General features: G+C 47.0%; 2 protein-coding genes across 3 annotated transcripts in view; one reads left to right on the top strand and one right to left on the bottom strand.

Moving 5' to 3' along the window:
- LRRC41 (leucine rich repeat containing 41) overlaps positions 1–9,045 on the top strand; it is a 9,723-nt gene extending 678 nt beyond the window's left edge. Inside the window, exons 3-10 of one of the 2 annotated variants that reach the window (XM_035333211.1) lie at positions 458–528; positions 1,315–2,467; positions 3,840–4,085; positions 4,974–5,138; positions 5,687–5,785; positions 6,242–6,364; positions 7,288–7,363; positions 8,067–9,045. In XM_035333211.1, the coding sequence (XP_035189102.1) occupies positions 458–528; positions 1,315–2,467; positions 3,840–4,085; positions 4,974–5,138; positions 5,687–5,785; positions 6,242–6,364; positions 7,288–7,363; positions 8,067–8,301 (2,168 nt within the window). In that variant the 3' untranslated portion in view covers positions 8,302–9,045. The remainder of the gene's footprint in view (positions 1–457; positions 529–1,314; positions 2,468–3,839; positions 4,086–4,973; positions 5,139–5,686; positions 5,786–6,241; positions 6,365–7,287; positions 7,364–8,066) is intronic. The other variant, XM_035333212.1, reaches the window with a different exon arrangement.
- A 649-nt stretch (positions 9,046–9,694) lies between these two features.
- The window catches only part of RAD54L (RAD54 like), a gene marked incomplete at its 5' end in the record, with an annotated part of 32,859 nt that continues 15,142 nt past the window's right edge, over positions 9,695–27,411 (bottom strand). Inside the window, 17 exons of the mRNA XM_035333383.1 lie at positions 9,695–9,922; positions 11,105–11,268; positions 12,943–13,122; positions 13,229–13,307; positions 13,624–13,747; positions 13,887–13,997; positions 14,099–14,229; positions 14,667–14,741; positions 16,799–16,925; positions 18,100–18,250; positions 20,435–20,559; positions 21,047–21,335; positions 23,152–23,221; positions 23,993–24,128; positions 25,921–25,981; positions 26,661–26,780; positions 27,231–27,317. Coding sequence (XP_035189274.1) covers positions 9,721–9,922; positions 11,105–11,268; positions 12,943–13,122; positions 13,229–13,307; positions 13,624–13,747; positions 13,887–13,997; positions 14,099–14,229; positions 14,667–14,741; positions 16,799–16,925; positions 18,100–18,250; positions 20,435–20,559; positions 21,047–21,335; positions 23,152–23,221; positions 23,993–24,128; positions 25,921–25,981; positions 26,661–26,780; positions 27,231–27,317 — 2,232 coding nt within the window. The remainder of the gene's footprint in view (positions 9,923–11,104; positions 11,269–12,942; positions 13,123–13,228; positions 13,308–13,623; positions 13,748–13,886; positions 13,998–14,098; positions 14,230–14,666; positions 14,742–16,798; positions 16,926–18,099; positions 18,251–20,434; positions 20,560–21,046; positions 21,336–23,151; positions 23,222–23,992; positions 24,129–25,920; positions 25,982–26,660; positions 26,781–27,230; positions 27,318–27,411) is intronic.

The following is a 27,411-nucleotide window of genomic DNA, read 5'->3' as shown; positions in this document are numbered from 1 at the left end:
GAGCTGTAGGGGCCCCTCCTCACGGAGCCCGGAGCTGTAGGGGCCCCTCCTCACGGAGCCCGGAGCTGTAGGGGCCCCTCCTCACGGAGCCCGGAGCTGTAGGGGCCCCTCCTCACGGAGCCCGGAGCTGTAGGGGCCCCTCCTCACGGAGCCCGGAGCTGTAGGGGCCCCCCCTCACGGAGCCCGGAGCTGTAGGGACATCCCTCATGCTGCCCAACCAGACTGCGATACCCTGCTCAGGAGGCATGACCCCAGGCTGGAGGAGTACCCGCCAACTTTTAAACCCCATTAATTCTTTACCTCCTTACACTCTACCTAAGGACCACAAAACCCCTTCCTTGTCCTTGCCTGAACCTCCTTGCTCTCAGCTTCCCCGAGGGGGCTGAGCTCTGCAGCAGGACTCCTAGCTGGGAAGAAGGGGTGACAGCGCTTGTGTCTGTTTGTGCGTTTTTTTCAGGGCTCTCCACGCAGCCCGTCTGGCGCAAGCTGTGGGATGACGTGATGAAAACCAGGCCCCCCAACTCGGAGGTGAGGAAATGCCGCCGGTGAGAGAAACGGCACGGCGCTGATGTCCCGATTCTGCTGTCTGCTGAAGGGTTTCGCTCTGGAGCGTGCCACTGCTCCCGGTCACTGCTGGTGTTTACGTATAAGTGTCTGTAGAGCTCGGCACGGCCCTGGTATAAAAATCATGTGGGGAAACAGAGTTCATGATGGGACATGTAGTGTACACAGCCTTGATTTCATACCAGCGAGCGTGCTGAAAAAATAAACTCTGTCTTTTCAGATGCAATTCTTAGGGAAACGGAAGATAAAAACTACTATCTTCTGTTACACTTATACCTACGCTTGCAAAAATGTGCTGACGTATTAGAAGGTGCTGCAAAACCCTGACGAGAGCGAGCATGAAAGAATTGTTTTGCAGACGAAAACTGAAGCTCCATCAATTCTGTATCACAAAGGAATGGTCAACCACCAGCTTATGTGTAGCCTATAAATAGAGACTTGGGAAGAAAATTCCCAAGTTTTGGTTTCAGAACACTTAAATATATTTAAATTAAGCCAGAAGCAGAATGGAAAGATAGTGACAAGAGCAATTCAGTTTTTGATCAATTAACACAGAAAAAAAGGATGCTGAAGGCTAGGAAGGTAGTCTCAGTTGTGCTAGCAGTAGCTTCGTTGGACACTGTGTTTACCAGTGTAGCAGACAGCAATAATTTGATTTAAACAGAACGAAAGATTGCGGCTGACTTTTTGTTAACGTGGTGCTGTTGAGGAGTTTTTATCCTGGTTGACTCTAAGGTAATTTCATTGCAGAATATAACCTGCTGGAGGAAAAAGTTCCTTGAAACATTCTTCTCAAACGTCCTTCATGGTGTCTTGGATGTTTCCTCTGACTGGCGTCTCAACGACCGTCATTTTTCACCGCTGCTCCACAGTTCACCACACGTTACGCAGCTTACTCTGTGCAACATGCTGCAGGGCGCCGTGGAGCTCGCTGCTGAGCACAACCAAAAAGTGCTCGAGAACCTGGCCAGCTCCCTGCGGATCCTGAAGTTCCAGCACCTCCTCTCCTCAGACCAGTCCATCAGGCGTTCACTGGTTTTACTTCTTCACCGGCTGATTCACCACGGCTCGGTCAGCCAGGTGTCTGTGTATTCCTGGCCTGTTCCTGACACGGTTCTTCTTGTTCTCATTTTGAGCATGAGTGCTGGGTTTTGGCGGTCAGGAAATGCTCTTGCCTATCACAGCAGCCCGTGTGGCCTTTGCAGAGAGGAGGGAAATAACGAAAGCCAAAAGTCAACACGAGAGCAACCGGAGAGGGAATGGAGCGGTGGGGAGAACCTGAAGGGATCCTGCAGGGCTCTGAAGGAGGCTGATGTGCAGGCGGAGGTGAACGGACGGGGGGCTGGCCCTGGCCAGAACTCTGGACAGCTCAGTCCGGAGAGGCCTCTGCAAAACCAAGCGTGTGAGGAGGCAAGCAGCAAGGTGTCCTGTGACCACACCATCGTTCAAGGAGGGTCTTCTCGCCCTTGCTGTTCTGAACAACTGTCCTGTCGCCCAGTCCTTCGGAAGTCACGCAGACGGCTGAAATCTGCGGTAGGGAAGAAACGCCGCTGCCTCAGACGCAGCAGAGGACCGTGTGCTGACCTGGATGACCTGTTTGATTTTGTTTTCACTGTTGCTAGAGAAGACAATTCAGGACTACTTGACAAAAACAGCATCACAGATGGAGAAAACACTGGTAACTGGACTAGTTCCTCCACTGGATCTCTGTGCTCTGGCAATGCTGGCTGTAAGAAAAGGGGAGGATCTGCTGGAATCTTTTCTATGAAAGCTGCTCACCGCTTCCGAAGTGTGTCCACGCTTGAATTGTTCTCCATTCCTTTGACTGGGGACACGTGTCGGACTCTGAGTAACCTGCTAAGCTCCTGGGTGTCTTTAGAAAACCTGGTTCTGTCCTACAACGGTTAGTGGTGTGGACAGGATGCTTCCTTCCAGCTGCGGTCTAATGGTCTGACTTACTGCTCAGGTTTACCTTGATCTTACTTGCAGTGGAATGCGCAGTATTGGTTCCCAATCTTGAGAATGGCATTGGTAGAGAAGCTTAATGAGAGGGAGGACTTGCCTGAAGGCAAGAGGAAAGCCAGGAATAAGAGAGGAGCCTTTGTTTGTCAAAGAAAATGGTGCTGAGGTGAAAACATGGAACTGCAAAAACATAGCATGTCAGGGGTGAGGAAAGGAGAGATGCAAAGTAAGCCCAGGAGGATCACAAGGGCAGACGGGGTGGCCAGGAAACAAAACAGAAGACGAGCCGAAGGCTGGTAACATACCAGCTCCACCTTCCTGGTGGGGAAGTGAGGCGGGCCCTGAGCCTGGCAGTTTTTCCAGGGTGGTGGATTCCCGTGTTCAAAGGAATCTGTGCTAAGCAGGTTTTCATGTGGGTGCAAACCCTTCACGGTGGGAAAGGTGACAGGATGGGGGACTGATAATGGAAGATGGTAATATGCAGTGAGTGAAGCGCAGGAAGCTCTGAGGGTATTGAACTGGGGAGAGCAGAGCTGTGATGATTTTGTATGTCCACTGGCCGGGACAGGAACCTGTCATTTACTGGGTTTGCATCTACGAGTGTTGCTCTGTGTAAAAGACCAGAGCCAACCACTTAAAAGCCAAACACTAACTGCACAATTCTGTAGCTTAGAAGTTATTTGGGTCCATTCCTGCAATATAGATTTTCCCCTTTACTTATGACTTGGTAAAAGACTCCTGGATTAATTTTTACCAGCAGGAGGCAATGTTAAGTTTTGGCCTTGCATCCTCCTGCCTTCCTGTCTACCTGGGAGACACAGCACAGCAAAAAACTGGATGTCCTGCAGCCAGGTGGGACATACACAGTGACAACTCCAGGCAAAACACTCCTTTTTACTCTTACCAGAGCCTGAGATCTGTATAGCCCTGGGTTAGTGTGTTAGGCAGTTGTAAAGGTCCCAGAACTGGAAGTCTGCGTGCTGTTGTATTCCAGCAAACAGCTGTACAAAGCCAGCAAGAGAGAACGGGGCCCTTCTGTCCCAGAACAGCCCATGGCCTTGAGCTGAAAGACCATTCAGAGGGGAGAAGGGAGGAACCAGGTCTCCGTCTCCTGTATATATACAGTCGGTGCTGTAACTTAATGTGTGCATAGGAGGAACCTTCTCTGGCAGTTTGTGAGTTTAGTCTTTGACTGCAGTTGCTTGGCTGAGCAAACCAAGCTGAAAGCTCTGCTGTTGTGTAGCTGCAGCTGAGCGAGCGTGGTGCCTCTGCACAGGCACATCTAACTCCTCTCTGTACAAATGCTGTTCCAGGCCTGGGAGCGAACATCTTCTGCATCCTCTCGGGGCTCCGGGCCCTCTCCCGACACCCAGACTGCCACCTCCACGTGGTGCGTGTGAGCGACGTCTTCTCCCACATGCCCTGCATGGAGCTTGTTCGCTGCATCCTGAGCGCCTTTCCCCAGCTCCACACGCTCTCGGTCAGCTTCGACCTCAAAAACCAGCTGGAGGGGAACGGGCCAGAGGAGAATCCAAGCTGCAGTGATGCAGAAATCCCAGGTAGGAAACAGATTCTGAGCAATGCACAGGATGTGGCAGGCAGATAGGAGTTGTCTTGGCACACAAGAATTGAGCTCTGCATTGTCACAGTGGCATGTAATTAAGTGATTACAGCCCCACCTTCCTGATTCAGGTGGTGGTGTGCACTCTGTCATTTCCAGTCTCTGTTGCTCTTTGTGGAGCCAGAGCTTTGGACAAAGCACCTTAATGCCATGCCAGCCTGCCACAACGTCAGCTTTGTACAAGACCAGACCCAACCTGCCTAGCAGTGACCATCCACGCAGCCCACATGGCGCGTATCCCACCAGATCTCTAAATTGTTCAGGAGCTTCTGCTCTGCCACTGATTGCGAGGCTCCAAGCCTTAGACTTTTAAGAGGGAAAGCTTCTCTTGATGATGACAGTACCAGAGGAGATGGCAGAGTGCTGTGCGAGCTTCTGAGTTAGTCTGGGAGCCGTAGCAGGGTGCTCTCAGCTCACAGGTCTCTCATCTCCCTTATTAGCTCTTGAACAAACAGGGGATTCGTAACGAACGCCTGAGTCAGTACGGAGTGGGGTCAGCAGAGGGTCGTGGTCTGGGAAGACACTGACAGGTTTGTGCATAAAGGGTGGCCTTTTCTCAAGGATTGTTTCACTGCCAGAACACAGGAGGAATTGGTGACCCTGTGGTCTTGTAGGACTCTTGAAATAAGGGATTTCTATTACCACAGGCCTGAGTTGCCATATGGTGCTGTGGGGCCAGGTGCTTCGCATAAATACTTTTTTTACCAACCTAACTAAACAAGACACATCAAGCACGCAGATTCTTGGTTGCTCCAGGACCTAGCTACATTGAAGACAGGTACTCCAGACCAAGTTCTTTCATTGTTGTTTGTTTTTCTTGCCTCAGAGAGCTGCCTGGAGCAGCTGGAGATCCGATTCCCCAGGGAACATCTGCACACCACGCTCCTGCTGCCAGTGCTTAAGGCATCAAAGTCCCTCCAGCAGTTGTCCCTTGACAGCGCCACACTGCCGTCTTCCCAGGAGCTCGGGCTCCTTTTGCAGGCACTTAAAGGTACTCTGCTAACCTGCAGGTAGCGTAACTGTGACACGGAGTAGCTTCTTGCTGTGATCTTCCATCCTAGGAGTGACTGCTTGCTTTTTAGTTGGCTCAGACTCTGCCAGAGCCTGATGCAGGTACCTCTTGGTAGTTCTGCTGGGTGAAGCTTTGGTCTGGGAGCAGTTCCGCTGCATTTATGGGACTCTGCTCACAAACTGCTAGGGCACATCTGGGAGCAGTCCTGAGGCACTCAGGTACCTGAACCTCCTGTAGGTAAACTCTGGGCTTTTGCCATGCCTGTTTTACTAGTCTTTTTTAGCATGGAACAGGCTTCAGTGTGAACGTCCTTGGAGTCACCTGAGAAAAGGCAATGGGTGTCAGCTGTCCCATTTTCTGTGCTGAGCTCATGAATGCTCTGCACAACAGGATGGTTTCTTTTTAATTATCCACAATCCAGCAGTTTATCCACCGTCTAGTTTGGGGGTGTTAGCTGGTAGTTGGGTCAGGTTCTTTTTATCCTAAAGCCCTACAGTACTTTACCTGAGAACTTGTTTTGCTTTCAGAGTGCAATCCAAGCTTGAAGAAGCTGAGCTTTCATGATGTGAACCTGGCTGACCACCAGAAAGAAGTTCTGCTTTTGCTTCAGGATCCCATCTTGCAAGGTACAGCAAACTCCTGGGCGTTGTTGGTGCCACAGCTGGCTGTTTTGGCTGGCTGGCTGATGTTTGAGAGATGACCTTCAGAAGGTTTAGCCAAATGTCAGTGTGCCGGGGCAGAGCCATAGATGCTGGCAGAGTGGGAATGTGTTGGGTTCTATGTGCCAGCAGGGCAGAGAGGATCAGCTGCAGTTAGCCTGTGCTGCAAAGAGGTCTTAGCTATAAAAAAAAGGTTTTTAACCTGCAGAAGACATCAGCCTTTAAACTGGGTCAGCTGGCAAAGCCATCTCCCTGGTGCAATGACTGCTGTCTTCATGTGACAGAACAGCAGTGATGTCACGTGTGGTCTGCTGCCAGGGAAGCTTTGTTCTCGCACATGGAGCTATATGCGAGATGTAATTAAGGAATAATGAAGCACGCAGGGGGTTACTAACGTGTACTGTCAATCCATTTCTTCTGTAGAAATCACATTCTCTTTCTGCCGGCTGTTTGAAAGCTGCACTACTGAGTTTTTGACAGAAATAATCAATACAGTGAAGAGAAATTCATCTTTGAAGAGCCTCAGACTGCCTGGGAATCGCCTTGGTGTGTATCATGGATGTTGGTCTTGATCTTGGGCTAGCTCTCCTGAAGGTAGCTTCAGGGTTGGAGTTAGGACCAAACTTAACATATGCGTGTGCAGAGTCAGTTTAGTCACTGTTAGCTCATAAAATGATGGAGCTGAGTAAATTTTTTTTAGAGGCAGAATTTCAGTTGTGTTCAGCAATGTACCAGGAGTCTTGGTGCTAGAGGGACATAACAGTTGCTGTTCTCTGTAGCTAAAGCAAGTACCAGCAGGAGTTCAGATTCAACTGAATGCTGATCTGCTTCAGCCTCTGACAGGAACGGATACAGCAGCAGATGCACTACTTTTCATCCAGAGGCCCAGATATTACCCAAGTTTAGGCATTTTGGGCCTTAAAAGATTTAAAAACTCTTGTTAGGCACTGGAGGGGTAGGAACTAGTAAAGGAAGGGGTTGGAACTAGTAAAGGAAGGGGTTGTTTTAAAGAAGTGGAACCAAACTTAGAGCAGTAATTGCCTTTATGGATTACAGACCAAGTAGAAATGTCTGAGATATGAATTTTAAGTCCACCAAAAATTCTGTTTGCTGATCTTTTAATGAAATAAAACAGGAAAGCTTGGGAGCACCTGAAATGCACTTAATTGCCAAGGTTTGTATTTAAGCCTCTGCTTTTGGCTGTTTCAAAACGAAGCTGAATTTTAACTTGCAAAACAAAAAACAGGATTTTTTCTAGTAAAACAACCTGTCCCATCAGCAGACCTTTCTACCACCTCGAATACATTTTGGGGCTTGAACTCACTTTTGGGGACAAACTGAAGATGAATCCTTTGTGCTATGAATGCATGTTCAAAGCCACCTTTCTGCGTTATTCCACCTCCACAACCCTTTAAATATTCGAGATAGTTCCCAGTTCACATCTAACAGTTGCATTTCTCCCCTCCTAGGGAATCACAGGCTGGTTGCCCTAGCAGACATTTTCTCTGAAGATTCCTCCTCTTCTCTTTGCCAGCTGGATGTCAGGTATTCTGCTGCTCTTAACACACAGTACCTATTGTTTCAGGAAGTCCAGGAAAAGCCCAAGCAGGGTTTTGTTCCTTCCTCAAAGGAAGGTGTGCACAAGAAAAGCTTAGAGAATGCTGCACTGTGGCTAGAGAATGGGCACTTAGAACCTCGGGGCCTCCAGTGTCTCTGAGGCCAGGCCACACTTACTCCCTGAGGCGTTGCACTGCACATTTATAAATGAATCAAGCTCCATCTTCAAAGCAGCTTTCAGTTTTTGCTCCCCTGGGAGACTGCTGCAGCCCCTCCTTGCTCTGAAGGTTAGAACTAATGTATCTATCTATATACATCTATTCACAGGCATCAGCATGAACAGCTCTGTTCCCACCACCCCAACACAGGGAGTGAGTGCTGTCCTTGCTCCTCTCAGATCCTATGACTGCCTTTGCATTCCTTTCATCTTCTTTGTTTTCAACCTGAAGTGCTGTTTTTTTTTGAGCCTGAATGGCCCTAAACAGAGGCAGTTACCTGCACTACTGTGTTTATTTTTCAAACTAACGTTAAAGGATCATTCCTACTTTATAGTGTAGAAGGAAGCTGTATTTTACATTGGAACATCCTCACATCCTTGCATGGGTAATTACTAGAGGGAGCAAGTAATTTAAACTGCTCAAATTACAGCCTAGACTCTTAATGACTTTTTTGTCCTCCTTTTCCTGGAAAGCTCAAACTGCATTAAACCTGATGGGCTCCTGGAATTCACCAAGAAGCTAGAAGGCCACATCCAGCAGAGAGGGGGACGGATTCAATTCACCCACCTCCGCCTCTTTCAAAATTGGCTGGATCAGGATGCTGAGACAGCTCAAGAAGCACTTCGGCGTCTCAAAGCGGTCTGCAGCGTGGTCAATGACTCGTGGGACTCCTCCCAGGCCTTTGCTGACTACATCAGTGTCATGTGATGGACACAGGAGAAGACAAATCAGCTTGAACCAGATCAGTTCTGTCTATAGCCAATAAGACTTATCTCAACACAGGTAGGGTTTTCTTTCCATGGTTCAACCAGGGTGCAGTTGTCTTGTCACTTTTCTGTTCTGTTGAAGAAGAGGTGCCACAGTGAAGTGATAGAGGTGGCCATTTGTGTCACAGCTGTATTTCCAGTTTGTCACCTCCAGTTGTAGACTTTAAGTGGCATAGATACATCAGCTAAGCTTCTGTGACATTCAGCAGATCTCTGGACAAGCAGTTATTTATTTCACTAGAGTTTTTGTACAAATTTCATGTACGTTCAGCCAATATTTCATTAAATATCTCAGTCTTTCAAAACACTCAGAAGCTATCTGGACATGGACCCTGGCAACTCGATCTACGTTACCCTGCTTTTGAAGCATGGGAGTTGGACAGAATGGCTGTGGCTAGAAGGGACCTCTGGATGTCATTCTGTGATTCCTGAAATAGGAACTCCTCCCTCCACTTAAAGTGAGTAAAAAAAAGCTAAATAAAGCTCCCATATTTGAGCTTTTGTTTGGAAAATTGTACTTGATAAGAAAATTAAACAGCAGGCTGCTTTGTATATAATTATTTGCAGTCATTTATCAAGGTGTCTGGGAAAAGAATTCTTGCCTCTACTCCATATCTGCACTCGCTTTTCAGGAGTTTTGAATAGTTTTGTAACATTTTTGTAATAAAAATAGCATTAAGACCCATCATGTACCATATGTGTGAATTTTATTACTAGATAGTAATAAATTAAAACACTCTGCTAGATCTGGGGATCCCACCCATAATGAAGCAAGTGGTTTTAGAAATGGATTGACCTTAATTGATTTTCTACTGCCTGCATGTTCTTTCAGGCAAGATGCTCAACATAAAAACTGAGCATTTTTACAGACCCTTTTGTTCCTGAATAACCACCAAGGTTCACATTTCATAGCAGAAATGGATCCTGCATGTTTTTCCCTCTGCAGCTTTAAGTAATAGCTATCAGTGAAAAAACCATGACTGCACACGGAATGCTCTAAAACTGCAGGCTTAACATAAACCTGAAGGCAGGACTTTGAGCAGAAGATGTATACCACCAGCATGAGAACCAGCACTGAATCCGTGATCAAGAGCACAAGGTTCAGTTATTCCCACTGTGCTGTTTCTCAGGCATAAAATACAGCAGCAGAGAAAAAGCCCTGAACTCATTACTGTTGCAGCAGACACTGACCAGTGCTAAGGGCCTTCCAGCCTCTCAGAAGCCATGCTGTTCTGCTATCCCACAGCCACACAACAAACAAGCATGTACTGCTATCCACTGCCCCTTTCCTTGAAAGGGATTAAAGTGGGGCGGACTGCCACAGCAGCCTGCCCTTGCCCCCACAGGGGACAGTAACCTGTTAGGGAATCCCTCGCTGCTCCTCGTGGGAGTGGTGATGAAAGGTGAACGTGACAGCAGCATCCCATGCAGCCTTCAGCACAGAGTCCTGCAGCCCCCGCTTGTCAGCACAGTGGTTCCACTGGGATAGGTCAGAGGTACAGTCAGATCCTTCAGGAGGGGGCCGGACCTGGTGGCCATTCACGCAGCGACGACATTTGATCCTGGAACAGTCAGCACAAGGTCAGTGAAAGGTTCCTCCGCTTGTTTGGCTTATGGGTTGTTTTAAAATGCAGCCCTGTAACATCTGGATTGCCTCTGTAATATGAACACTGCAACTGGATTGTCAGCATGAATTACTGCTGTGTTTCATTTAGACTCACAGCCACCCTCTGGCATGTATGAAAGAGATGGAAACATTTTGGAAAACCTGTGGTTCTGTTTCTAATGGTGCTTCCCCCCGTATTTAGCTGTGTAGCAATGAGCCAACAGGGCCCAGAGTTAAGTTTGAGATCAGTTTCCCTTGAAACACGAGGAATGTTGTTTAGAGCCAATCTCAAATGAACACCCCCACTACTAACACATCTTTAGCATTGTGTCAAGCCTCCTGAGCTCAGGAGAGCACACCCTGCTCCAGACTGCTCCGTCCTGGCTCCTGCCACAGCCACTGGGTTGTGCTGAGTCTGGCTAGATGTCAGGCTGAGCAGCTGCACAAGGAGACAAGGAACAGCAGCAGTCCTGCCAGCAAGGCTTGTTGCCACACAGACAAGACACTTATACAGAGCTAAGCTTTGAGTCAGCTTATAACTAATCCTCTTCACTTCTTGCTTGAATTAAGTCTTACTAACCTTCCCAGTGAAGCATTTTCTTGCACTCTGTTGTCTTTCTGTGGCTACAACGCCACAGGTCTTAGGGGCTGGGGGTACAGAAGGAGGGGCAGACAATGGAGCATAGGCTTTTTGAGTGCTCAGAGCAGCACTTGGGTTGGCCTCCTGAGCTCTTAGCAGATGGGAAGCCCTGGCAGCAGAAGTAGCTCAGCATCTTCGTATTTGGACATTGGGCAAACCACAAAGAGAAGGAATGGCAAGGAAGGACCAAGCTGGGCTCCACCAACTTGGAACAGTTCTGATCAATCCCTCTTTCTCAATATTTCACAGCCTCCAAACAAAGGCAGCTAACAAGACAGCTTGTTCACTTGTCCAGCCAGTGCAGCTCTTCTAACATAAAAGCAGGAAGGCAGCAAGGAACTGCTAATCTCCAGTTGGAGATGATTTACAGCTTCGGAAACAGACACTGGAGGCCCTCCCTTTTTGAGCTTCCTCCTGCTGCCTGTGGGAGCACTGAATCAGCAGACCAAACTGAGGAGTTCTTTGCTGACCCCATCTGTCACCATTCAGTATACTCACTTGTCATGGGTGTCACTGGTGATGGTCTCATTCAACGTGAACAGCTCCTTGAGCTCCCCGAGTGAGAAGTGCCTTTCTACATCCTGCTCTTCATCCACCACGCAGCTGCTGAGTGCCTTCTTGTGGGTCTGGCGCTGGAATATCTTCTCCTCTATGGTCCCTGTCTACAGAAGAGAAGGCCAGAGATGAAGCACAGGTGGGATGCTAGTGCAGAGTACTGCATTGGGAAGTGTCACAGAGCAAAAGGCAATCAGGACATAAGCTGGTGGGACCACTGAGTGCCTTGCCAGACCAGTACAGATGTGAAGCACATGTTTTCAGCTGTACTCTGACCAAGTCGCATGTGGTTACTGATCTAACCCAACTCTGCTTCTCCTGTCTTTCTCTGTGGCCACCAGAGTGGATTCCACTGGGATATGGATGGGGAAGAGGTGGAACTGCCACTCGTGTCTGGAGCTCACACACTGCACCAGGTTATGTTGATGGAAAGAAAGAGAAAGTGCCTCCTGACAGACCTGCCAACATACAAAACTTGCACAGCACAAGCCTTCAAAGTCATGAAACCACACTCCTGGTGATAGCCCAGGCCACTGAGGTCAAGGCAAAAGTTTGCTCCCCAGCTTCTGCCCAGCCTAAAATTCCTGCAAGCAGCTTTCCTTTCCAGCACTTGCCTAGTTCATCCCTAACATCCTTGCCAGAGGAGTCTCAGTAGTATGGGAGCTAACAGCAGCACTGTTTGGTAGAATCAGTTGGTAAACTACAAGACAAGACATGGGAGAGCCATAAAATCACTAGCATTGCTTGGCATTGCCTGCTTTGACTGGAGCACTCTCACAATCAGATGCTCCAGGGGCCAGACGACGAAAAACAAATAGCAACAAGAGCTAGCCCTGGGTCAGAAGAGCATCAGCAGTGTTTGCTGATTCACCCACACACAGATCAATCCCACGTTCTGTCTGGAGGGAGATGACTACTTCTAAAACAGACGTGCATGGAAGTCAGTATGTTACATTTTAAAAGCAAAAAATAAGGGGAAAAATGTCTGTTTTGCAAGGAAATGTAATTCAGAGGTGTGGAGGGGTTAAGTCAGGTTTGCAAACAAGTTTGGTAGTTCTAAAAGCAAAGGAGCTGCCTGCTTCCAGGTGCAGCCAGGTCAGAGAAAAAGTGGAACACCATAAGGAAGAAAAGGGCAAAGAACATCTATTTTGTCAAAGTAAAATAACTGTTCATCAAGGAACACAAGTTTGCAGAAAAGGTCATCCTGAACAAGATGAAGTGAAGGTGAACTGAGAGGTAAAGGTGAACAAGGGCATAGAGAGGACATTACTGAAGAGTAATCACTACTGATACTCCCACACAAATTGTTACAGTAGTGGCATGGAAATGTTAGTCATCTTCATGCTCTTACAGAGCAGTTACCCCATGTGGTAACTGGCAGCCCCATTCCAAAAGCTGCTGTAGTTCTGTAAGCGTAGTCACTTTTTATTAAGTACATGGATGCCCAGCTACAACAGGCTGCAGCCAGCTTGGTAAATAGCAACTTCAGCATCCCATGAAATTAAAGTCATATGATGCCTTAATGACTTCAAAAAGCATTTATCTGGAAAGCCTCAAGTGTTTCTATTTCTCAGAAGTCAGTTGTCATTAGAAATCAAGGCCTGCAGTAATGACCTTTCAGCTTGAGCATTGTTTTCCCCAGCAATATACCTAAGGGTAGGAAGCAATCAAGTTCTGGTCTGACACAAAAGGATTCTCTCCCTTCTGGTCCCAGTCACACCAGCTGCAGTCTGGGCTGGCACCAAGAACCCCACGGGGAGGAGGTGAGAAGATGAACTCACTGAAAGCAGTCGATAGATGTAGCATGTCTTCTTCTGGCCATCCCGCCACACACGAGCCATGGCCTGTTCATCGTTAGCTGGATTCCAGTCTGGGTCAAACATAACCAGCCTGTTAGCCCCGATCAAATTCAAACCACAGCCGCCTGCTTTGCTGCTTAACATGAAGATAAACTCGGGGCTCTGGGGAGAAAGGGAGGCTTGGATTAAACGACAGAGGCAGCTACACTTCAGTCACAGCTCTAAGAACTGGCAGGAGATCTGCCCACCTCTGGAAGGTTCTACTTACTGAGGGGCTGTTAAATCGCTCCACGACCTTTGCTCTCTTTTTAATGGACATGGTGCCATCCAGCCGGACGTATAAATACCTAGAACATACAATGTTTACTACCATCTGACTGCTGCGACCTTTAGAGCATCCTACTTAGAAAACAAACCTTCCCCAAACCACCTTGTAACAAGGGCCTAGGCTTTAGAAGCTTTTGCATCAGGCCAGAGCTTTTCTGCTGAGTGACCCCAGTAGCCAGAGCACAAGCCACGTTAGTTCCAATTCTGGAACATCTGAGGTATATGACAGGTCAAAAGTTCCTGCTGACAGAAGCTTTAAAAATAGGCAATTTCTTTTAGAGCATAGGCTGCAAGTACAATCTTGCAGGATTAGACAAATGAAGCCCAAAGACAAACCTTCTGCTCCTGCAGAGCTTTTCAAATAGGTCCAGAGTCTGAGTGTAGTTAGATACTAAAACCACCTTGTCATTACTGGTGCTTTTTGTAACAGCAAGGATGTAGTCCAAAACCAGCATCTTTCCTGGACAAAAAAGAAAGAAGAAAACAAGCTAGAAAAGAAGTTCCCAAATTCCTGACCTTGCAGGGTCACTTGCTAGGGCACTGCACTCTTCATGGTTGCCCGTCAGGCAGCACATTTGTACTGCTGAGCTCCACAGTACCTGAAAGCTGGGGCTCCACAGATTTGGTGCTGTAGCCAGCAGGGAACAAATCCAAGGCTCCCATAAATCCTTCTTCTTCTTCCACACACTTATCATAAATAAGGGCAGGGTCTGGAGGACAAACAGAGCTCAGAGTCGGTGGAATGCACAACAGAGACCCAAAAAAACCACCAGTGTAAAAACAAGCCCATTACACCAGTGGAAGAACTCACGATTGCAGAGCTTCTTCAGGGAAGTGATGGAAGAGAGAGATGACACATTGATCTTGCCCTCCTTCAGCTCCTCTACTGGCTTGGCTTGCTTCAGGAAGTTCTTGTAAAGCTCAGCCTGCAGAGGTGTCAGCCTGAAACAGAGTAAGAGCCCTGCAGTCACCCTGCCCCCAAACCAACACCTCTCCTCCTCCTCCTCCTCCATCTACACAGTGGCTTCATTTTAGCTCTAGCACCCATTTTTAGCTACAGCCCAGACTGTCTAGAACTGCCTCCAATACTGGTGGTGGATTGCTGATATCTCTGCCCAGAGCTGAGAAAGTAGCTCGCAGATACTCAGCATAGTCCATGGCTCTGCTCCACACAGCTGCCCAAAGCGTGCCAGTCACCTGGCAAAACCCCCTGCTGTGGGTTGTCCATCCCTGCTTCAGGAGGGAAAGCAACATATTGCAAATGGTGTCAATCTTATTCCTAGAGGGAAGCAGTCACCATCAGCATAGAAGTCACTGCTTTTTACAGCTTTTCAATCCTTTCTGTTGCTCCCCCACTCAGGGCATAAGCTCTCTGGTACCTGCAGCAGACCACCTGCTCTATCTTCACCGGCAGATATTTGGAGAGAATGTCTGAAGTCCTTCGGATTAAACACCTGCAAAGAAGAGACAGGTCAGATGCTTGAATAATATCAAAGCCCTGTTTTATCAGTATCATTCCTCATGAGCTCAACACAAAGCTTTGACATCTTATCTCTCTGTCACAATCCAACGCATGGCAGAAGCCAGACACCCACCACCCACTAAGCGGCTTCATCAGCCTACAGAAGCCAGGACAGCCCACTACCTCTGTGAGGCTCTCAGGTCTTGTTCACGAGATTTGGAGGGATCAGGCATAATCACACCTAACAAAGCCCAGTCCCTTAGCAGAGAAGTTCATCTCTTCCTTAAACTACCACCACCATTATCAACCTGTATCACACCAGACCAGTGGCAGGGACAGCAAAGAGGGAAAGGATTTAACCATCACACACAATGGACAGAGCCCAGAGCAGCCAGCTCCTCTGGTAACTCAGAAGCTATCCTCAGCCAAGATGGGTTCATCGTCTGGCTCTTGACGTGAGCTCACAGCATATCCCTTAGGGCTCTGGAAATGCCCCATGGAATAGTTCTACCATATTTCATAAAAGATGGGATGGACTAGAAGAAGTGCTGAACTGAACAATCAGAATTTAAAAAAAAAAAAAAAGTGCAGAAACCCAGTTCTGCCAGGAAATACCAAAAATATTATGTTACAAAATCCACAGAAGCAAAGACAGCAGGGATATATCACAAAGACAGCTCCAAAATCTGTCAAAGGTTGTTAAAGAAAGGAATAATCTGGTCTCCAAACCCATAATCAGTAGGATGAAAAGTCACAGGCTTAAACTGCAGTTAGGAAGATTTAGGTTACACATTAAGAGCATTTTCTAACCGCAAAGACAGTGATGCCCTGGAAAAAATGTCCTGAGCAATTTGTGAGGTCTCTGGTGCTGAGTGGAAATTAAGTTATGGGATGCTTTAGGTCTAACACCCTCTGCCTTGGTTCAGCAAGACAGATTGGAAGCCTTCCCCAGGGCATTCCAGCCTATGATTCCACGTCATATCTTTGGATCACTCCAACATTGATAAATCCAACCAATTCACCTGTTACTGCCCATGCATTTCATTTTCCCCATTTGTATATTATGATTGTTGCACAATAAAGGAAAGGACACAGACCTCACCACAGCCAGGCACATGCATTCCTGAACACACTTCTATATCACTTTTGGATCAGCTAAAGAAATAATGCACCTCAAGAAAGAATAAGCTCTTCTCCTAGCCTTTTCTTTCTCTCAATCTTCTGCAAGCTGACCCGAGTCAAGGCCGTGGCTGTCTCCATAGAGAGGCTATACTGTGTAAAATTCAATTTACCATGACTGTGAGCTGCTACTGGATTTGTGATGGTTGCAAAAACTAAGATTAAGAAAGAAAAAATGATGATGATAGTACTGCTAATTCAAGAGTATCTCGTAAGAGTTCTTAGGGAGTATGTGATCACCAGCAGATGTGGATACATTTGTTGTATTCATCAACATAAAATAAACCAGATTTAAGGACATACTAAAAATCACATAAATAAGATGGCATTTTGCTTGACAGAGGTACTACCTAGGGATCAAAAGTCACATCCCTGATGCTGGTATACTAATCCCATTAGCCCTACAGAGCAAACAGCTGTGAAAGTATGAGCTGGACTCTTCTGTGACTTGGGCATCACCAGCAAGCTAAGCAACACCCCTCAGACTCTGTCTGCTACTCACTGCTGGGTCAGATGGATCTGCAGTCTGACTCCATCTACACTGTAGTTATGTTAATGCAAATAAAACAATGCTACCTGACTATTCAGACACCAAGAGGAAACCAAAACATAAAAGACAAATCACGAGTCAGTATTTGAGTACATTTGCTTGGGGGTGACTGCAGCTAACTGTGCCATTTCAATGTGCAACTTCTCAGACTAACGCTAAATGTCATGTAGATTTCTTCGGCAATAAACACTTGCACAATCACCACTTACTGAATAGACTTAACTGGCAAGGGAATTTGTTACACCTACAACTTTAATTTGGGAACATATCCATGCACCAAGGGTTTATGCAAAAGCTCTGCAAAGAGGGATGAAGTTCACCTGTTCACAATGCTGATCAGCTCTTTAAGCCTCTCTTCTCCTTTTTGTCGCTCAGCATCACTCGCATCTGCATCTCTGCCTTTCAAGATGGGCAATTCAAAATGCCTTTTAAATTCCTGTGCAGTCCCTGCACAAACAGAGATGAAAAGGTGACAACTCCTAGCAATAACTTTTGATCAGTACCCCCACAGCCCGTTATCATACCATAAGCATGTGGCCCAGCAGGTGAGACAGACTCTTGCACCATCAGTGTGATTTGGTTTTTGTTCTATCCAGGAAAGAGTCAAACAAGGCAGGCTAATCTGTACAACAGCAGATTATTTTCTAATGTAACACCACCGCACTGCCAAAGCTAATACAAGTTTAGTTAAACACAAGTCCCATCAGGCGTGTACTGATTTACTCACATTCCAGCTACAGTTTTACTCCCAGAGTTTGTCATTGCAAACACCAGTGCAGACATTATGTGTCTGTTCCAAAATTATTTGTAATCAGTTCCTTCTCACAGGCTGAAAGAGGGAAAGTGACCACTGCATGCATATCGCTCTGATAGCACTACTTAGAGTATTAACCTCATCTCAGAGAGAAAGAAGCGCAAGTACAGGGAGACTAGTTTTGCCCAAAGCACAAGTCAAGGGGCAAAAAACTGCATACAAATAAAAAATATGAAGCACGTGGAAAAAACGTGCCACAATATACACTGTATCACCATGCTCCAGCCAATTCAAACTCCTATGCCAGATGGGTAAAGAGACAGCAGGAGGAAGCTGTCTTCCAGGCCACCTCTGTACTCAATGCAAAGAGTGTGTCACATCAAATCCTGCTCTGGACAGAGCCTCTCCCACAAAGGCATCGTTCCTGGCCTAGATTGCTATTTTGCTATAGCCTTTGAGTGCTGTGGGGAGTATCGTTACAAGCTGACTCTTCCAGCTCAGCAACTCCTGCAGTATCTCCAAACACTTATTATAAGAGAAACTCTTAGCTTAAGAGGACACTTTGGCTGACCAGCCATGTAGTACTCAGGGTCACATATTCATCTTACCTTAATAATTAATGATGCCTCTAAAACTGTCTGATTCAAATACCTTAAACTGAAACAGAGCTCTAATCATACACAGCCTCTAGACAAGAGGATCTTGACCTAGACTTTTCTAGACTCAAGCTGAAGGAGAATTAAGTCTCCAATCTGTATGTGACCTTTCCTCTCACCTATGTCTTGCTTGCTGCTCTCACCAGTAATTAGAGGAGGCCTTGCCAGCAACTTTTCCCTTCCTTGTGTCTCACACATTTGTATTTCTTACCTAGGATGCCGGAATTGACAAAGTGCACCAGGCTGAAATATTCGAGCAAGTCATTCTGAATGGGGGTGCCTGAGATGAGGACTCGCCGAGGTGTATTTAAGCTGTTGAGAGCCTGGTATGTTTGGTTTTCAGAGTTCTTCAGTCTGTGGCCCTTTGAAAAAGAGAACACAAATGCAAGTGATAAATCTAGTGGTCGTGATGGGAAGCAGCTTGGAGACCCTTATCAGGACTGACATGTCACATTTGTCACAATGTACCTCACAGCTTTTCCCATTCCTGGTAGTAGATGAAGTGTTTTACGTGTATTCAGCTGTTGTGACACACATCTTTTAAAGACAAGAAGCTGGTGGGAAACCTGAAGTCACCGTGATGAAACACAGTATTTCCATTACAATATTCCCAGACTTGGGACATCTGAGTCACCCCCAGGCAAGAGAGCCTGCCATGACAATGCTGACAACTGTGAGCACTGATAACTGTTTTCCAGTCAAGGACGCTTTCAGTTACCAACATCAGGCACTGAACTATTGGCCTTGCAATGTCCAAGGTCAAGATCAAGTCATTCACACCACCTATACTCAGAACTGCCACATTCCACTGCTTTTTCACACAATAGAAGAGGTTCTGCATCATCAGGCAGTAATCCAAATATGGGCCCATTTCCCAATCTGAGAAGAGGATGAGGTGGAAAACACACTGCTCCCTACAGCAGCGTTTTACAGTCCGTGTTGCATGGGCTGGAAGAACTGGGAGGTAAAATGAAAAATGACTTCCAGGAAAAAAAAAGGCTTAAGAAAGAAAACACATCTACAAATACATGAGCAAATTAAAACAAACAAACAAACAAAACACACGAGTGGAACAAATCAAAGCAAGAGCACATTTGAAGTCTGCTTTATTTGCCAGAAACTGCTACACTGACACTCTGTATGTACACACTTGGGACTGCTGAGGCCTCTGATTCCCAAAGGATGACAAAGCCCCCTAAAGCACTGCAAAACCCTACAAGACAGCTAGGAAGAGCAGTTCTATTAGCATCTGAGTGTTCTGATGTTGGACAAAGCCTAAGTGGAGAGATGCTTGTTACAGGAGCCAGATTACTTCAGAGACAAGTATTTATTGGGAACACAGGGAGGTGCAGAGCCAAGGACCTGAATTCCCAGCAACGCAGCTGCTGGCCTGCCTCAGGGGCACAGAGAGGTGGAGGCACTCACAGAGTCAGTGCCTAAAAGGCTGATGCAAGCTATCTTAGTCCTGAGGACAGTCTTTACATTGCTCTCAGTACATACAGAACCAAACCACCGGGTGGCACCACTTTTTAACAAATCTATAACAGGCCACAGAGAGAGGGGACAGAGTTGGCTGAGGGGCCCAGCTTTACCATTTCAGGGAGTCAGAGGGCAGTTGCTTTTCTTCAGAATATTTTTGCCCCTCACTAACTGTAAGCATAAATATGTCATGATAGAGGAAAAAACAACTCAATTTCAGCCATGTGAAAACACAGCTTGAAAGCTCAGGCTTGGCAAAGCTAGAGCCAGCAGCCAGCAAGCAGGGAGTCAAGCGAGTTCTGCTTGTTCTCAAGCAAGCAGCACCTGAGGTACCTCCCAGCCCAGATCTCCTCCCTCTGCTGCAAGCAGTAAGCTCCACAGAGGGAAAAAGAGTCCTGCCATGGAGGAATCCTTCAAACTCTCCCACAAACACAGAAACAAATTTTCTGAGCTTGTGACTGCAAAGAGCAGCCCACTCCTACACCCCCTATGCCAAGGGAACAGATACCTTGGGAAACAGGACTGCTGGTTAACTGGCTCTCCTGAGGTCCTGACCCTAATTCCATGAGCTGTCCGTTGTCCCCTGGAGAAGCACAACAGCACCTTATTAACCCGTCCTCAGCAGGATTCAGGCCTGGACAAAGAGCCTTAGAATATAGAGATCTGGGACATTACAGCTAGAGCAGCAAAGCAGCCTAGCAATCAGGGATTAAGGAAAAGTGTGAATAAAACCTGGGTTCAACAACTGACTTGATGCACCGCCCTCAGCTAGGTTAGCTTAATCTAACAAAAAGGGACCATGACAGGTACCTTCCTCCACATCACAACCTGAGACTGCCAGAAAAGGAGCTGAGAGCAGCCAATACGACACGCAAAAGCATGCTGACATAATTTAAGGCTTGGAGAGACCTCAGGAGTCTCCAGCTCAATCTCTTGCTCAAAACAGAGACAAGTTAAAAATTAGTGGGTAGAACATAAGGATCAATCACCTCCCACCTTTTAAGAAGCAAGATTTGTCCCGATCTCAAGAAAACATCAGGGATGTGTTCTTAAAAATTCCCCCATACCTCATCACATATGACCAGCCCAACACTGCCCTTCTGTAGTGCCTCAGCGTGAAGTCGGAAGGTCTCATAGGAGATGATCAGGATGGGGGAAGGCACTCGCACACCACGCTGGTTCATAAAGCCAACTGCAGATGGAAAGGGGGAAAAGGAGAAAGAAGGATGAAAACAGTAATAGAAAAAGGGTCCAAACTACAGTCAAAATCAATCCTTTTGCACTAAAAAACTAGGAAAACCTTTCAATTTGTTTCAATGCTGTTGGACCCTGACAAAGAGCTGGTTCCTCTGTAGGCACCCTTTCCACTCACGTATACCAATGCTATTTTCCCCATAACTGCTCCCATCTCCATCCCCTTCCCACCTCTGTCCAGTCCTGTCCTAGCTTCTGCTTGGAGCAAAGACGACACACAGGAACTGCCCTTTCTTAATCTCATGACTGGACTTGGGTTATCCCAAAAGAGCAAGCATTATCAAACATGCTAGGAGGAGATTTTTATCAGTCCCCAGAGCTCTGATGACAGCTCACAGATGCTCACATCAGCTGCTGTAGGTTTCTTCCAACACAAGATTATGACCTAAGCCAGCCAACCGCAACATTCGCAAACATTTCTGTACCTAGCTTACGGTCAATCTCTTCTTTGGAGCCTCCGTCTATGGCCAGCGGCTGGATCCTTCCCCCCAGCCATTTCTCTACTTCATTGTACCAGTTTCTCACCAGGCTGGAGGGAGACACCACCATGGCTTTCTCAATTTCAGGCCTGCAGTCTGGACTTTGCCGGAGCAGTGTCCACATGAGAGTGATGCACTGCAGGGTTTTGCCCAGCCCCATCTCATCTGCCATGATACAGCCATGACTCCCAGGGATCCGCCGGCTCGTCACGCACTCCCAGAGGAATTTCACTCCCTGCCAAGATATTGTTCTGTTAGAGCAGGATGGGGACATCCACAGAATGACAACTTCATTACAGCTTTATTAGTGCATTGCATAGGACTGATATTACAACAAACAATGTATCCGTGTAGCATGTCCCAGGGGACGTGCAGCATTCTAATGAGACAGAGGGAAATCACCCAAGACACAGCTAAAATTCAGCCCCACCTGGTTTGAGAAAACATTACTGGTGCTGACAATTTGTAACATGCACACAATTTCACTGTTTTAACTATACAGTTATAACTAGCTCCCTGACTCGAATTCCCCAACACTTCTACCCTTGGCCATGCTAGTTAGGCCCAGACCATCAGTTAACCTGCATCAATCAATGCAAATATACATTAAGAATCTTAACAACACCCAATAGAGTGCCCAGTCTTGTTTCTACTCCCTGATTAACTCTCAGAATACCCTCTGCAGCCCTCATGCCTTCTGCCTAGAAGCTGACTCACCTGGGGGCTCAAAGTCCAAAGCAGATTTAGCTTCAGAGAAGGAACAGAACTGAGGTTATAGCTCATGTCACGTGGTGGAAGAGCTCAGCCCGATTGCTAGGCTTTGACACATCACCAGGACAGATAAAAGGGCAAGAAAAAAAAAAGACTCTGCAAAGTGTTCTATCATGTGATGATAGAGAGTCAAAGAAAACCTGGGGCATTGTCCTGGCAATGCTCAAGCTCCCCACGCTGTCAGCCAAGCAGGGAGTGACAGAAGACTTTAACACACCTCGACAAATTCATGCCTGTACTTTCCACTGCACAGGACCAGAAGATAGACCACTTGCTCTTCCAAGTAATTTCCTTTCTTTCTCAGGCTCTTAAGAGCATGTTATTAAGTTTATTAAATAATTGTTCAACTGGTTCAAATGCACTGCTGACCAAAAAAAATGAAAAAAATGGCTGGGGAACCAGTTCGGTAAGCTCCCAGCAACAAGGCAAATTACATGACAAGGAGCAAAGCCGTACCACAGGCTGGGAGCATCAGCTGAAAAAGCAGCACAGGAATCTCAGCAGGCAACGACTGATCAGTCAGACTAGAACAGAGACTGCTTTTTGAGCAGCTGTCAAAAAACAGACAATGTGCTTAGGACACCAACATAACTATCATTACCTGACAAAAGTGCCAGCAGGCAGGATCTTACCCAGAGTGCCTCCAGCTATATAGCCAAAGGCCAGCATTATGATGGGTCATTAGTTCAGCACCAACTCTGAGATAAAAGCACAAACTAGGAGCAGCCTACAGTGCTCCCAGAGCCATCTGAAGATCTCCCATGCAGGGAGACAACCAGCTTGACCTGCTTAGCCCAAAGATCAGCAATAACAGCTTCTACCAGTGCTGCCTCTAGGCAGAAATGACATTATACTGCATCCGTGATGAATCTCAAACTCGGCAGTATCTACAGTAGATATTTGGGGATTAGTACCCACTGCTTCAATATTGTGATGTTCCACATTTTATGGCAATGTTTTTAAGCACTCTCCACCTGTAAATTCCAGGTCTTCCTAGGTCACCGATGGCTCACAACCACAGAGGACACACTGGACGGTTGTAACTCTCCCAGCACACCCCCTTGCTTAATGCAGGACACAATATTTACACCATACAGGCCTCAAAGATGATGGTTAAAACAAACATTTCACTTTGTTTTTGCAACAGACTAGAGTCTGTTGTCCCAGGCTGCGAGTTTGTGAGGTCTGTGCAGACCTCACAGTTGGTGAGCAACAGTTACAGCTTTCAGAAACGCACCAAGTCCTCCAGCCATACTCTCACGTCTTGGTTGAAAACTTACTTCTCTCTGATGAGGCCGCAAAACACGGCTGAGGACAGGATCTACCACAACATGGACGGGTACTTTGTCCCTGCAGGAGAGTCGAGAAAGATGACAGTATGATTAATGCACTCAGCACAGCATGTGTTTAGGTTTTTTTCTTTAAATCTCAGTGCTATTCTGAGGACTCCTCAGTGGTATAAAGGAAGCAACTGCCAACAAAAGTGAAAAAAGGATGAATTCAGTTCTGAGAACAGAGTTCACAGGCCTAATCTACTATCTAAAGTGTCAGTGCCCTAGAACAAGGGCAGAACGTTATTCCGAAATGCTTTTAGAAGACATTATTTTTCTTGTCTCAATAAGAATACTGTAATTGCATTACTGGAGAGACCAAATCAGGGAACACCCCCTTCTGTCAATGAATATCCAGCTGACAGCCCTTTTAAAGTTACAGTGGCACAGAAGGAACTGTGTCAGAATAAAAACCATCAGGCAGCCTCACATTTGACTGTCAGCCCTCTCCCTTTTGCTATCCCTATACACTGATGTTTCCTGACTAACAACTGAGCCACAAGATTTTCTAAACAGCTTCTACCTGTGTGCATCCTTATTCCCTGCAACAGGTTTTATTTTTTGATGAGTGGGAGATCAAACAGGCTGTGGAAGAAGACAAACAATCTGGCATGGGTACGTGCCTTCCTCTGATTGCTGCCATACCTGAAGCAACTCAGAGGGAGAATACCTGGAACCCAGCCTGCCTTGATGTTCAGACCACAGCTCAGACACAAGTGGGAAGAAAGCACACAAACCTACACGTACAAGGAGGTCAGGGCTGAAGCATTTGCACCAGGTGATGACTCACTTGTCTATTTTCAGCTGTTCGTGGGCACTCAGCACTGGGGGCTCATACAGAACCAGAGCTCCTTCCTCAAAAGGGTCGTGAAGAGGACTCCTCAGCCCTGCCCGTTTGATACCCAGCGCCCGCAAGCCCGTTGGCCCTGAAAGCAAACAAAGGCACAACTCAAAGAACAACTTCTTCCAGAAGAAAGCAGAGCCTTGCAGAAGCGTCTGATTAAGTTTAGAAATGGTGAATAAACTGGGTGCAGTGCTGAAGCGAAGAAGACAACTGTTGCAGACAGCAAATCCATGAGGGCACTTGTTTGGCAGCACTCTGCCCGCACACAGCAGGTAGCGCTGCAAGGATGCAGAGGCAAAGATGGAGCAGTGGCACTGCCCACACTGGGTGCACCAAAGTGGGAGCAGCTGGGTGCAGCAGACACCAGATATGCTGGCATACACTAGGACAAGCGAACTTGCAAGGTGACTGATGTTGTCTCACCAGATCAGAGCCACAAACAGGCACAATGCTTCCCTTTGGGCACCACAGATGCTCCTAGTACTCAAAGGTGGCTGTTTCACTTTTTTGAAAGACAAGCAGGCTTCAATTATATAAACTTCAGCAGCTCAAAAAATATATTTCCATGTACATCGTATGTACTGGGACAGAGCCTGTTTTTGGATCATCTAACCCAAGCTCAGCAAGAGCTTTATCTTTTGCACAATGTCAAGAAGAAACCTCTAGACATTAAGAAGCTCTACAGTGTTATAGTTAGAACCATACTGCCATTACATAGTCTAGGGTACTATTTTTCTCTCTGAACAATAGCAGATGTTTGGCATTGCAGCCAATCTCTCAGAAAAGTAAAAATAAATAAATAAATTAAATAAATAAATAAATAAGATTAGGATGAGTCAATTTTCCTAGTGTTCTATTTTGATTGTACAGTTTTGGAATTGAGATTAACATAGAAAAAAAACACACAGACAAATCACTTCTCCTGGCAAAATTCAGCTCAAAGACATCCGAGTCCTGGAAGACAACTATGCTCCCAGGATTGATTTTGCTTGGGCAAGAATCAAGCAGATCAATTCCCTTACTGCTTGCAAAATGAGAGTGTATCACAAGTTGAGACAACGATGCCTCCACATCAAGAAAGAGTAAAGGAAAGAATCTCACCTCCCAGTTAAGAGAGGAAGGTAATGGTCACAGAAATCAGCTTTTACAGTTATAGGTCCGCTTCCGTCTCCTGCTAATTCTGCTTTTCCTACAAGCTAAGAACTACATCAAACAAACTCTTCCAGGGCCACTCATTTAATATGCAGCCTGGCTGAACACGCCTACAGACATATTTTATAACTAATGTTTGAGTGAAACTGACTGACCCGTCTTTCATTTTTTCAGCTGGATAGTGAAGGGAAAGAAGGGGTCAAGAAACACCCCTTTTGTTTCTGAGATCTTCCGTTCCCTAATTCAAAACCAGCTGAGGCTTTCCAGTTCAAAACTACCCTTGCTTTGAAGATCACCTTGAGACTCAGCACAAGCAGAGTTGAAAGAACTGTCTTTTTCACCCTGGCCCTCTGCCTGTTCATACCATCAGGGTATTATTTAGGTGATAAATTTCCATGGCTTAGAATTCATCTTGCTTTTGTATTTGTGATGTGGCGTACAACCTTTTGGCACTACATCAAATACATAACCATAAGAATACAAAATCCAGTTCTGAAATGCAGGATTATCCAAACTAAACACAAGTAAGAAATACGAAGACTTTGCTAATACTGGTGTATTTTTCTTTTGGAGTTAAATCAGAGTTTCTGGAACACATGCATCATTCCAAAAGAAAAAAACACCCACATGATAATCCCCACAAATATAATTGACAGGCCAGAGCATTACCTGTTTTACTGGAATCAGAGAACACAGACAATCCTTAAACCTCCTCATCTTACCTTTATAATTTGGAATGGGGATTCTGAAGGGTTTGGATAAAATGCTGCGGATAAAAGCCTCCTAAGAATTCAGAAAGAAAACATGCTTCAGAAGTTTGAAATCAGAGACTGGTCAATACTGCAAGCCCAAAACGTTTTTTGAGAACCCAGTTTTGCCAAGTGTTGAGAGTCCCTCTACTCAATCTTTTCAAGCTCCAACCCCAACTACTTTCAAAAATATACAAAAGGAAGAAAGTAACAGAACAGCACAACTTCTCCACCAGCACCTCCACTTTTCCAAGCTATTTTCCTTTGGGTTTTCCAACACATGAAACTGACTTTCATGACTCCGTCTTCTTAAATCCATTGGCGTTACTCGCTTCCTAACCTCAGTAATTCAGCCAGGCAATTCACTCCTGTAAAAGGGCTGCGTTCCACGAGTGGAAGCCCAGAGAGCACAGAACAAGTAGACAGCACCTGGGGCATGTGTGTGGAAAGCCAGCCCCATATCTCAGCACAGTCCTTCACCCAGGCCTTAGAGAACTCCTATTCAAGTTTTCCACTGTAGAAAGTACCCCCACAACATCTCCTTCAGCATGACATGACTGGAACAAGCAAAGGTCCCTCCTAAAAACCATGCAGGATTTCTGTAACACCTCTGAGTGTTACATATAATCTGAGATTATATGGGTCCATGGAAGCACCTGGGCTCTCCATACACTACCCAACCACCGCTGTGGGACGGCAGAACACCCACTCACATGCTGACTGCTATCCAGGCAGCGGGGCCCGTTGGTCAGCTGAGCCAGGGGCTTACGGAAGGGCGACCTGTAGCATTCCCCGCTCTCCGTCTCACTGCCAGCCTTCCGTCTCTTCTGAGTCTGAAAAACAAAATCAAGACAAAACTCACGGCCGTCTGCTGCGGCCGGCAGACAGATGTGTCGCTGTCACGCTCGGTAAGCGCCCAACCACGCAGACATCCCGCAGCTGGCTGAGCACAGCCCATCATCACCGCTCACCTCAGCTGCCAACGGACAGCACCAGGGTCACCAAAGCCTACAGCCAAGCTGCATGAAGGCTGCAACCCCCTCCTCATCACGAAAGCAGCCCCCAGACCCCACAAAAGCCCCCCCATATCCCCCCACACCCCCTCCCCAGACCCCACAAAAGCAGGCTTGTCCACACCAAGACCCACCTCACTGCCCCCCAAGGCTCCCCCACGAGCAGCAGGCGCCCCCCCGACTGAAATTCACCCCAAATCCGCCCGGTTCCGCCACCTTCCCCTCACACAGAGGGGGAAGGAGACCCCCGGGGGGTCGCCCCTCACTCACCGCCGGCGGGGCCGGGTGCCAGTCCTCCTCCTCCTCCTCGCCGCCCGCCTTCCTCTTGGCCAGCTGGCTGGGGGCCAGGCTCCTGCGCTGTAAGAGAGGGGCAGGGGGATGCATACGGGGGGATGCGGGCAGGGGGCGAAGCGTGAGGGGGGCGCCGGGGCTGTGAAGGCCGCGCTCGCTC

This window comes from Oxyura jamaicensis, chromosome 8 (genome assembly GCF_011077185.1).
Source record: "Oxyura jamaicensis isolate SHBP4307 breed ruddy duck chromosome 8, BPBGC_Ojam_1.0, whole genome shotgun sequence".
Classification (NCBI taxonomy): Eukaryota; Metazoa; Chordata; class Aves; order Anseriformes; family Anatidae; genus Oxyura; species Oxyura jamaicensis.
This window is presented reverse-complemented; position numbering and strand designations above follow the sequence as displayed.